Below are 12954 nucleotides of genomic sequence, written 5' to 3' on the forward strand. Positions count from 1 at the left end.
ACAGTTCTGTGAAATTTGAAAAAAATGTAGAGAAAAATAAAGTGGGAGGGGTGTGGAAATAAACAAAAAGTTAATAAACTTAATCAAGATAATTTTTTTTTTTAGATAAGTGTATAATTTAAAAATAGTCCGTTTTCTGTATGTGCATGTACATGTATGTTAATGCATGTAATAAAATTATATTTTTATTTACATGTATTAATAAAGACATAGCTATGAAATATATTAGAATTTAGAAGTCTTTGAATGAAGAAAAACATATTACTTTAAAAACTGCTAGTCATTAATGCCACAAATGTATCTTTTCTTTTCCTTTTATAATAGATAACAATATTTGTCACAATACTGTGTATTTATAATAGATAACAATATTTGTCACAATACTGTGTATTTATAATAAAACAATGTTGGTGATTTTGGGTTTTGTTCTTTGTATAGGAGAAATTTCTCCCTTATTTTCTATTTCTGTGAAATACTTATGGCAATAAACATAAGGATGGGCTAACTAATATCTAACCCATTGTTTATTGTTGTAAGTATTGAAATAGAAATCGATTTGTTTTTGAAAAGAGAATTTTTTTTTTTTTTTAATGCACTTTTTAAATTGTAGCACTAAATTAAATGTTGATGTTTTTGTTGCAGAATAAGGTAAAATATGTTGTAACAGTAAAATGGTGTTAAATATTAAATATTGTACCATATTTTTTACACACTTTATATATTCTTGTATATATACATGCATTCTTCTTAGCACAGTATTCATAAAATTACTCATAGTTAATAAGAATGTTTTAGCATATTCATATTGTATGTACGTGTATTGTAAATGTTTTCTGTGATTAGGTACCTGTAAGAATGTATTAGTATTCACTCAGTGCTTTAGGAAATCAAAGTTTGTCTGTGATATGTATATAATATATGTATAACATCTTTATCTTTTATTTATTAGAACATTAATATTGTATACTTTGCTGCATGTGGAAGTTGTTTGCTTGTCAATTTCATCTTTTTTCTCTTGCTTTTATTTTAGCATTTGGTATTAAATATACTAGTAATCAAAAGTTTACAAAACATAATTTTATTACCATCTCATTTGTATTTAAATCATTTAAACTTGCTTTTTTTAAATATGCAGCTTCATTTAAAAAAGAGAAAAGTTTACAATTATTGGGTTAAATTTAACAAACAAAGGAACAGATTTTTTTCTTTTAGGAATAAATAATGAAATATAAACCAGTAGTCGACTGAAATGAATTTAAGCTTAACAAAAGAGAACATCAGTTTAGTAAACATAACTGATAAATATGATACAATGTAGTATGTTAGAAATAATGATTATTAAAACATATATATTAATTACTGTAAAATTAATGATGGAAGAATCTGTTTTAAAACTTAGCACTACTTTCAAGTCACTGGAAGGTGGTGTTATGAGTGAGATATGTGTGCAGCACAAACATTTAAAATATGCACTTGTTTCCTAGCTGCTTCACTGTTGACGAAAACCCCCAATTGCTATTAAAATTACAGGTTATAACTTATTTTCAATACTTAAAGTTAGAATAAATACTTTATTAGGACAGTACCCCCAAATGATTATACTTATCTTTGGACATCATCAAAAATTCATGAGCAAAATCAAGGTGAGCTGAAGATCACTTTCCTGAAATGTTTCAAATAAAATATATTAAAAATTGTATTGTAAGGCGATCAGTTTGCCACTCTCCTAAACTTTCCAGGTGAGCATTGAGGCGAGTGGGAGTGATCACTCACCTTTCCTGGTGAAAATTGTAGACTTTCCTCTAGGTGAGATTGTAATAGGTAAACCACAGTCTCCAGTTTTCAACATCTTCATGGTTGTAATATATCAGATTATTAATATTTTTCATCAGAAAAAAACAAGGGAGCAAATAACAGTAGTGAAGACTCACTTGTAAAACCTTACATCTTACTCTTTCTCCATTTTCTTTTGATTTCAGCAAACATATTCTGACTTCTTCTCTGTTTATTTAATGTAGGCATTAATTTAAAAAAAAGAAAAAAAAGATTCAGTATTATTGTTTAGTCTTGATGCCAAAAAAGAAAGGTTTTAAGTTTTTAAAAATAGCATTCTGAACCAATACCTGGTTGATCTAAAACAAACTGTGATACATATATCCTGTATGTATGTATATAGTTTCACAACTACTGTATTAATATAATGGTATTTTCCAAATTTCAGTATTAAACAACCATATATTTCTTTGATGGTAATTGTTTCGTACATGGAAATATTTGATTACAATAAGCATTAATAGTTATTGACTGTTAAATAGTAGTAGATAAAAAGAGTATTTATAGAACTATGGTATAATTACATTTAAAACCACCAAATGGCTGCAACGACTATTTTATTTACCATTAATATAAAATATACTTGAAAATAATTATATGTCTTTTAATGTTTTTGTTTCAGATAAGTTATTTTCTCCATCTTGCAATGACATAATTATGTAGTTAATTGTTTTTTAATTTTCATCTGTATCATATGTGCAACATTTTTTCAAGATATATGTAACAGGAAAAAATAGTTACCAGTTAAGCCAAGGAAGTATATAACTGCCACATACACTAAATCTTAGTATATGAATTTGTTGTAGAACCTGGTGAATGGGCTCAGTTTTAATTCTCATCATTTCACTGTTAAACTTGAATTCATTTACCATTAGTACGGTACATGGGTGTTAGCATTACATACATCCAAGTTCAGCTAACTGAGAGATTCAGCTGCTTGTGAAATATGATAATACAGCAGACTGTTTACAAATTCCTGTGTTGTGATGTTTATGCAGTCACATAGCTAGACTGATAGTTATCAGATACATGTTTTATCACATCTGTCATGAACATTATAGCAATGTCAAATAAAATAGTTTTATTTCTCATGTTTTTTGTTTTGTTATTATTTTTTCTGAAGGGAGAAAGACTGAGATGAATTCAGAAAATGATTTATGTTGAAAAACCTGTCTTTAAAGGGACTTTTCCTAGTTTGTAACCATTTTAAAAGGTTTTCAGCAAATAAAATATTTTGAAATTATTAAATTACAATTTACTTACATTTTCTTGCTTAGAATATGAATATCTCTATAAGCAATGTATTTCTGGACATTGTAATGTTTTGTAGTATACCAATATCAATTTTTGGTTAAAATAATTTTGTATGTATAAATTTAATATTTTTACCAAGGGTCAAACGGAATTTGAAATAATTCGGCCAAAGGTCATTCCAAATTTATCTGTATATTTATATTTAAAACATGTTAAGGTAAGATAGTGTTTCTATAAACTTTAAAAAGCAATAAAAACAGGATGTGTTTATTTTGTTGGGGGGAGGGGGTGGGGTGACAAATGAAAGTCTTGCTTGGGCTGAAAACTACCAATAGTCCCTTTAATATTAGAGCTTGTAGTCTTACATCCCTGTTTCCGACATTGATTACGAATACAAGACACCTCCATACACTGTTGAAATTGGGGCTCTGCAAATTTGGCTAGTGGAGAAAGAGAAAACAAATATTGTGTTGATGTATCTAGTAGAGTCGTCTTTGAACCTCTCTGTATGTGCGTGTGTATGTATGTGTGTATGTATATATGTGTGTGTATGTATGTATGTACGTGTGTGTGTGTGTGTGTGTGTGTGTGTGTGTGTGTGTGTGTGTGTGTATGTGTGTATGTATGTGTAGGATTTGGGATTAATTTACATTTGAGAGCAGTTCGAGTTGGGGACTCGGAGATCTAATTTAATGCTTTAGATCTTAAAACAAATTTCCATGACTGTGATCATTTTAAAAGGTTTGTTTGACGACCAGCACCATTCTACGGGCATTCATTATCTAGAAAGAATGTTAAATGCTCTGTGAAGGCGTATCAGATTTATTATAAAAGGTTAACATTACTTCCAGAGGGAATTAATTTGAGGAGAGGCAACCTGTGGTGGGAGAACTTTACTCACTTCCTACCTGTGATTCACTGTCGTTTCACGTTATTCCGGCCTGGGCTTTCTGGAGCTTATTTTATTCCATTGAAAACTTGACAATATTAAAACTGAATTGCGAGGTCCCTGTCAACTCGGGCTAACATGTCTATCATGTCATAGTCGTGCGTCTTTGTCAAATGAGGGTCTACACGGTATATCATTTATAATCATAATAAAAGTATTATTTTGATGGGCTGCATCTATTTAAAACCCAACTAAAATTCGCCTTGAGCGGCGGATTCGCTACGCGACACTTACCCCCTACCCGAAAACCAAAATCCCCCTCATAAAATCCAAAATCCCCCCCCCCCCCCCCCCCCCCCCGCACACACGTTAATTATATTTTTATTTTATTCACAAGAACAATATATAATGTATACTGTATTTAATATGTATATAGTATTACATGTATATGAATACAGGAATGGATATTTTATCTTAAATGTTCAATGACGGCTTACCACCAAAATTATTCACATATTCTCCTTTGAAATGTAAGCCATTGAACCATAGTTTGACACCAAACAAGCCGATGTATTTTTCGTGCTGGGGTGTCGTTAAGCATTGCTTTGAAATGTAAGCATTATACTTTTACCCAAAAAAATTACAACCAAATAATTTAATTTAATTGTCGAAAAAAAATCTTGGAAAATCTCTAGTGAGTTGCCATCGTGATTGGTTCCGTTCATTTGAGAACGAACACTCCGAATTAATGTTACGTCAGGTGAATGTTGTCGACAAGTATGTGCATCTCATTTGTTTCGGACAGTCCTAACCAGTCAACTTGCCAGATTTTGAGGATTCGCCAATTTCATAGCTTAGCTTAGTAACTGGTTTAACGTGTCCATATACTACTAGGGTTTCGAACACGCCTATCCCGAGTCCGGCCTTCGATAGGATCAGGGGTCTGACTTGGGACAGGGATAGCCGATTTCATAACCTAGTTTGTTACAATGTAATAACAAAGGAATCTAGCACTGAACGCAACTCTACACCACGTATAAGAACGATTTCGATATTCCAGATTACTTGTACAAATATTATATATGACATCGATTAATTTGTAGTTATTTATTACAAATAAATGTACAAATAGCGAAATATGGCACTTGTATTAGTTGTAACTGTAATATATGGCAATTTAAAACATATATATCATTTGAAAACATTTCTATTGCTAAAATATATTTCTTAAATGAATAGTGCGTTTATGAAATATGAGCCAATTTATTAATGTTTATCTTCACGGTCTATTGACTATAAAAACTCGTGACCCTCGATCGTGGGATAACTGGTGAGAGAAGTGGCTAATGCTGACTGGCTGGCGATCCCATTGTAAATACAAAGCTTGAAAATCGGGTCACACACTTCATGAGCCACGAAGCTTGTGAGATGTTCGTGTATATATAAACTGCTTCAACACGGGGAGGTTTTAAAAAATCGTCTACAACGTTCAAATAACTGGGATTGGAAAGAAAGCCACAACATCGGAACTCGACTCTTTTTTACATCTGGTTTCATTCATAAAGGTTTTAAACTTCCTCAGCAGATATTCGCAGGTGCCAGGAAAAGGTGGTATTTACGTTTAGAACCACGGTGGAAACTAATTTCTTGTAACGTGCCAAGCTCGTAATCTTTTTTATAAGAACATTTTAGACCAGTGAAGTCAGTATTAGTGCAGGATTACGCTTCCACGTGTTAAGACATATTGTATTCAAAAGAAAACAAAGACAAAATACCAACGTAACAACTGTGACGAGAATTGGTTTTTTCTAAGAAGACATTTTGGTGGATACAAAACAAAGTTTGACACTGTTAAGTCTTAAAATAGAGTGAAATATGAAGTTTATGTTGATCTTGTTTTCATCTGTGTGTTCAACCATGGGATTCTTGCATTTTGAGCCAGAAAAATGTCCAAAGAAGTTGGGTATCGGAGACAAATGGTACGACGGGTACAACTGGTGTATTTGTACCGATTTTGGACCTTCTTGTACTAAGGAAATTGCTTCCATGAGAAAAGACGTTGTTGCGGCGTGTGAAAATGTCGGTGAGAAATGGATTGACGGATGCTACCGTTGCCGCTGTCGTCAGAAGGACATCGTGTGTCACGCCGATGTTCAGTGTGTTCACGGATTGCGAGATTTCCCGGTAGATTGCGGTTTACACAGTGGGTGTATCTGTGGACTGGACGGGGTGCCGTCGTGTATTAAAGACGTTCTGGCCAAGCAAAAAGCGTTGAACGAGAGGTGGATAGTTCAACACACGAGACCGTCTAAGCTGACCGAGATTCTGCTGGACAAGAAGGATGACTGTAAGCTGGGTACACGGTGGTACGACGGTTCCGACAGATGCTTCTGTGACTCCACCGGCGACGTGACGTGCGGGGATCCGAAACACGTGGCGCAACGAATCGACGGATTCAGGTTTAAGTCCATTCTCTGTCCAAGTCGACTGGTGTGGGAGTACAATTGTAAACGCTGCACGTGCCACGTGTCTGGTATAGCGTTCTGCGTGCGCATCCATCACTGCACGCGCAGCAAAAGTCTTGTGGACATGGAGCTTCATAAAAACGAGTGTGAGGTGGGATCCGAGTGGGACGAGGGGTGTCGGCGTTGTAGGTGTGACGATAAGGCCAACATCGTCTGCGACGACAGCAACTGCAACCAGTCGGGTTCAGACAAGACCAAGGTGAAGGTCACGGATGGCGGGACAAACCTAAATGGGGGTGATAAGCTCGATAATACGTTGACGGATTTCAAATTGCACGTACAAGTGCCACCAGCTCTAGAAAATTTTATCAGACGTAAGGGAGAAGAACCCAAGATGTGTGGGAAGTACAAGCCGGGTGAAAAGTACTGGGAGAAGTGTAATTTGTGTTATTGTACTGAAGCGGGAGACGCTCTCTGCACGGCTATGATGTGTCGTTAACGTCAATGTCATCGCCGGTTCGGCACTGACCTTGTTCTCTTTCTGCACGGTTGTGACGTGTAGTTAATGCATGTGACGTTATGGGTCTATTACAGACCTTATTTCTGCATATCTAGGATGTGTAGTTAATGCATGTGACGTCATGGGTCCATTACTGGATTTGTTTCTGCACGGCTATGATGTGCAGTAAAGGTGATCTAGAACTAACCTTGTTTTTGGACCATGCTCGTACAAGGTCGTCTGTGTTTGTAGAGGTAATAAAATTGCCTTGTTCAGACGCGGTTTACGTGATGTAGACCATGTTGCACGAAGCGATCTTAGCGGGAAGATCACCTTAAGTGTATTAAGTAGTTAAGTATATAACATAGCTATGCACCTAAGATTATCTTAGCGCTGAGATCGCTTCGTGGAACGAGGCCCAGGATTTGGACGTTTTCGTATTCTTCAACGCTATATGCGTGTTATCAGTAATGAGATGGATTATTGGTTTCCTAATATGTCAAACTCGCCACAAATTTAACATGCCTGTGCGGCTATCCAGAACTACATCATGTATAATTGACTATAGTAATAAAGTAATGGTACACAGCTGTACCGTTACAGCAGGAACTCCGTGACTAATTGTGGTTTAATGTATCACAACTCACGTGAAAACTCGCAGTTTAAAGTAGTGAATGAGTTAAGTCGAGTTTCCTGCCTATAAGTACCGATACAACTTCCAATACTATTAATACGGTAGCGAAGCTGTGTTAATGTCCACATACATCATTCACCGTGATTCAGTCAGACAGAAATGCAATTTAATAATATATCAAATTTACTTAGACTGACGTTATTCGTGTGTTTCACGCCCGTGGGAAAGATGTGAAGTGTGGGGAGCACAGTCTCTGGTGGGGGGTGTTTGGCACAAGCACTATTGGTATGTTAAAAGTGGCAGACTCTAGTTTCAAGCCGTAGGAATGGACGCTAAGTTTGATTAATCTACACACCACTAACACATTTGGTTAAAGTGAAACGGGGAAATGCCCTTAAAAGTAGACTAGATAGCTCTCGTCTTCACAACCGTTACTTCTCAGAGAGACGTGCGATTTAAAAAACATAAATGCATTTCATGGTATTAGAAACACGAGGATGACCAGAAACACTTCGGATGGACGGACATGGATAATCTAAACAACAAAATCCAAGTAATGTCTGATTTCAGTATAAAAACCCGGCCCTAATAATGAAAAATACGTCGTAGTGTTTAAAATCTAGGGTCTGTCGCTACATTTTCGTCATCAAGTGGGGGTGAGGGTGGGGCGTAAATGCCCATCCCGGTTCCTACGGGTCTGTGTCTAATTTAAGTTTAGATTATATTTTGTATTGGTATGGCTTTGTAAAATTATTTATTATATTTATGGTTTATATTGTACCTAATTACCCATTTTGTTATAGAAACATTTCAGCCAAAGAAAGACCACTGGTGGTTTTACCGTTGTTGACAATCAGTTGTATTAATGCAGTTTTTTTTATTTATTTATCAATTACATTTAAGCTTTAAGTAATATAATATATATATACACATACATACATAAATACACACGCACACGCACACACACACATGCGCGCGCACACACACACACGTTTATATAATTATGATTATGTAATTGTCGCATATTTTTAAAAGTGCATGTTTATCAATGTATATAAATATATGCAATATACTAATTTAAGAGAATGTTAAATTCTAGACTTGTGTTCTCAGATGAATACACACACACACACACACACACACACACACACACACACGTGTGTGTATTCATCTGCGAACACAAGTCTAGAATTTAACATTCTTTTAAAATAGTATATTGCATGAGCTTATACATTGATAAACATTCACTTTTAACGTGTGCAACAATTACATAATTACATAATTATAATATAATAGTACTGTATACACATATGTACATGTACATATAAAATATATATACAAATTTATTTCAATAACGATGAAATTGAGAATTTTGTTTTATATACAACAGGATTTTGAAAGACGATACACGAAAAGAATTACATATGCAGTGAAACCATTAGACTATTGTTTAAAATCAAAACGATCTGTTTGTTTGTTTAATACAGTTTGGGACACTAAGAATGTTTTTATTTATTATTATTATTACAGTAGTGATTTCCCTAGAAATTTGGCAAGGCATGGTAGACAAACACTTTTGGGGCATTTTCACCATTTTCGGGGCACTTGTTTTTCATTAAAAATACATAAAAATTAATTGAAATAAACATTAATATAATTTATGTGCTTGCTTTAATAAATGAATGACAAAAGATATAAAAGGCATATTTTATTAATTAATAATACCTTTTTTGGTGTTTTATAAAGGCAATTTTAGAATTAATTAGTGAAAAAGGCTTGTTAAATCTCAGGGCAGCATGGTGCTGATTAAGGCAAGATGGTGCTAGACGATTGAGGCGTTGTGCTGCACCATGCTAAAACAAGCTAGGGAAAACACTATATAGAGATTACTTGAGGTATTTCGTCCATATAAAAGTAGTTGTAAATGTATTGGCTGTACATGTTCTAATGAGTTGCAAAGAACCTACCTCTGTTGCTCATATTGTTTTACACTGAAATAAACAGTGAACATGGTTGAACCACATCTACTGTTGAGTTACTGTTTGTTTGAAGGATGATATACTTTCAGAGTTTATAATTACTGGATTTAAATTATTTCAAAGATCAATTGTTGAATAAATAAATAAAGATCTTAATGCACTTGTTCTGGTGTACATTTCTTAGAAAATGTTTTGAATTGAAAACTATTAATAGCATTTTTATGCCATGTAAGTTAGAGCAAATTAAAGGTGGAGTTGGGTTGGGATGACGACCCCCACCCACCACAACTCAATCCATCCGTCCTGCCCAATCTCTCTCTGACAGCTTCGTAAAATATATATATATTTCCATAATGTTGAAAGTTAAAGTTTGTTTTGTTTAACGACGCCACTAGAGAACACTGATTTATTAATCATTGGCTATTGGATGTCAAACATTTGGTAATTTTGACATATAGTCTTAGAGAAGAAACCCGCTACATGTTTTCATTAGTAGCAAGGGATCTTTTATATGTACCATCCCACAGACAGGATAGAACATGCCACGGCATTTGATCTTTGATATACCAGTCGTGGTGCATTGGCTGAAACGAATAATGTTGAAAGATTTGAGTGAATATCGTTTTCTACACCGGAGCGTGTTTTCGCATTGTTAGCATTTCTGACAGCAACATAATATTGACAACAAAGTGAAAAATCGCTTGGAATGTTCCCGTGCGTTATATTTGTAGTTATAAGTCCGTTGTAGTTGTACGTAGCAGCTCAGATGGAACCAAACATTTGTAAGCAGTTTTCTCTATTTATAATACGTGCTGAAAGTAGTTTACTTAATGCTGGCATAAGACATGTCTGTGAATACTTTATTGTTGCAAGGTTGACACCGAGAAGGGTCTCTACTGGTCATTAGTCTATATACAAAATTCCAAAGTTCCTTGATAAATATTTACGATTTTATGTCCCCACCCCCTCCCCCACAATGGGTATAACGACAAAATCCTGTCTATCTGATTCAGTGTTAAACTTTTAAATATCCAGATAGATAGAATGTGCCCAACATGACTCCCACACCCCCACCCCCGGGCCCACAATTATTTGTTAGGGGGTCATTACGGAAACTCGTATATGTAAATGTTGGTAGATTTTGACATTTTTGTATCGATTTACATCAATTTAAAGATAGCCAATTCGATCGAATAATTATCCAAATCCAAGATGGCTACCATAGTGTTCATCATTCAAAATGGCTTCCAAAATAAAGAAATTTTCTAATGGTTTCACCAAATGTAAATCCCCTTAATATTTGATCTTGTATATTTATTGACAGAGCTTTGCTGCAGGTTGATAATCATACAGATAATGACCCAAAATGGCCGTCAAAAATGGAATTTTTTTAATCAGATATGGCATCTAATACTATATACAGACTTGGTAAAACATGTTCACAAAGAAACACGATACTTAAACTGAGTTTGTTAAATTTATGCCTTTATATTGCAAATTTCATCGGGAAATAGTTGATGATTAACATAATTTATGTGGAAATTTATGATCTAGTATTTGTTTCATAAATTATAATAATGCATTTTTTTTTTAGGTTGGGGGATTGATCAACTAGTCCATTTATAAATTATGAAAATATTTCGGGGTTTTTCCCTTCACTTATTTCACCTTGACACCAGACTGGGATAGCTCTAACATTGTAACAATATGGAAAGTGAGAATGTTTCTGCACAAATTGCCTTTTAAAGTCTGAACTAGGAACAGGCATCAGTCCAGCACTAAATCGACAAAGCTACACCCTGGAGGACAAATTGATACAGTTTGTTTCTTTAACGACAACACTAGAGCACATTGATTAAATAATTATGGAAAATTGGATATCAAACATTTGATAAATCTGACACGTAGTCATCGGAGAAAACCCCCAACATTTCTTCTAATGCAGCAAGGGATTTTTTATATGCACATCCCATAGACAGGACAGCACATACTACGACCTTTGATATACCAGTCGTGGTGCACTGGATGGAACGAGAAATGGCACCGACGGGGATCGATCCCAAACCGACCGCGCATCAAGCGAGTGCTTTGCCACTGGGCTACGGAGGAATGACCACGTGTATCGCTAAGCACTCATCACTGAAATGTGGATCGTATATAATATGGTCCACTGAAGGATTTTAAACCTCAGGTTTGTGTTCCCAAATAAGCCTAACATTTATTATTTCACTCTAAACGACAAAACCGTAACTATATTATTATACCACACTTCTGGCGTGTTTAGTCTGTAAAGCAGCTGCAAGCTAGCGGCATTTACAGTTTGTGAAATTGACATCGATGTTTCTTTAACATTCAGTCGTTGTAATTTGCATTGAGTAACGAAAATATAACATATAAATTGAATGAAGAAATAAATGGTACCTGGATTTATGTTGTTTTATTTTTATAAATGGGAACTATTTACTGTTCGTGTAATTCAGCGTCTTTATAACCTGGATATTATTAACAACAGTTCTGTAGCGATTACATATATATATTTAAAACTTTAAAAAAAAAAAAACGTTTGTAGATAATAAATAAATTATCACATTTGGCTAAGTGCCGCGCAAACTTTATTGAACTGCTTTGGGAATTGTGTTATACTCCTCGTTCTGGCTCGAGGAATAAAATAATTTACAAACTCGTCTCATAAATTTTGTATGATACTCCCGTTCATAAAATAATCTTTATATTTGCATTTTGTTGTCTCCTTCTGATATACAAACAACACGAAAACCATGACACAAACATCGAAATTGTCGGTAACAAGATTCCGTATCTATATCGTGATAGTATCGTAGCAGCTTCAGTATTTATAATAATAATAATATTTAGAAATTTCTGTCATGATTACTTCGAAACAATATATACATTAACATTTCGTTATATATTTTATAATAATAATAATCAGGAAACCTTATTTTTATAAATAAATGCTATTATTGCACTTTATATATTATGTTAAACTGTTAATTTTTTAAATATATCTTATTTGTTTATTTTATTTTTACTTCAATGTTAATATGAGTTTTAGCTGGGGTTTAATTTAGTTAGTTTTTTTTGTCTTCTTCTCAGCACCCTGTCTTCATTTCAACTTTTAATCAGTAAAAATGTCAAAGCTCCGTATGAAAAATGAGCAAAACGTCGTGCCAAAAATCGGTAAAAGTCCACTTCCGCAGTAACTGACTAGCCCTACAGTGATTGCGTGAAAATGTAAGTGTTCCATAAATTATTTTGAATCGCATACACTGTTTCACGCTAGAAGCATTTCTAGCATTCTTCGTTTATAGTGCTCATCTGTTTTCCAATCCCTACTTCCCGGCATGCGAGATTTCATCATTGGCAAAACACACGTCCTACCT

General features: G+C 34.3%; 2 protein-coding genes across 2 annotated transcripts in view; both read left to right on the forward strand.

Annotated features, from left to right (window-relative positions):
* LOC121374808 (zinc finger CCCH domain-containing protein 13-like) overlaps positions 1-2924 on the forward strand; it is a 76647-nt gene extending 73723 nt beyond the window's left edge. Inside the window, exon 13 of the mRNA XM_041501919.1 lies at positions 1-2924. This exon is cut by the window's left edge and continues 4720 nt beyond it. The gene's annotated coding sequence lies outside the window, so the exon portion shown is untranslated.
* Positions 2925-5893: 2969 nt separating this feature from the next.
* LOC121374809 lies at positions 5894-6940 on the forward strand. The gene has a single exon (XM_041501921.1). It carries the CDS (start codon positions 5894-5896, stop codon positions 6938-6940), a length of 1047 nt encoding a protein of 348 aa, XP_041357855.1.
* The last annotated feature ends 6014 nt before the right edge of the window (positions 6941-12954 follow it).

This window comes from Gigantopelta aegis, chromosome 6 (assembly GCF_016097555.1).
Source record: "Gigantopelta aegis isolate Gae_Host chromosome 6, Gae_host_genome, whole genome shotgun sequence".
Taxonomy (NCBI): Eukaryota; Metazoa; Mollusca; class Gastropoda; order Neomphalida; family Peltospiridae; genus Gigantopelta; species Gigantopelta aegis.

Bases quoted from the DNA above. Each gene is read 5' to 3' on its own strand.
- LOC121374809 (XM_041501921.1), top strand. From the start codon at position 5,894: ATGGGATTCTTGCATTTTGAGCCAGAAAAATGTCCAAAGAAGTTGGGT.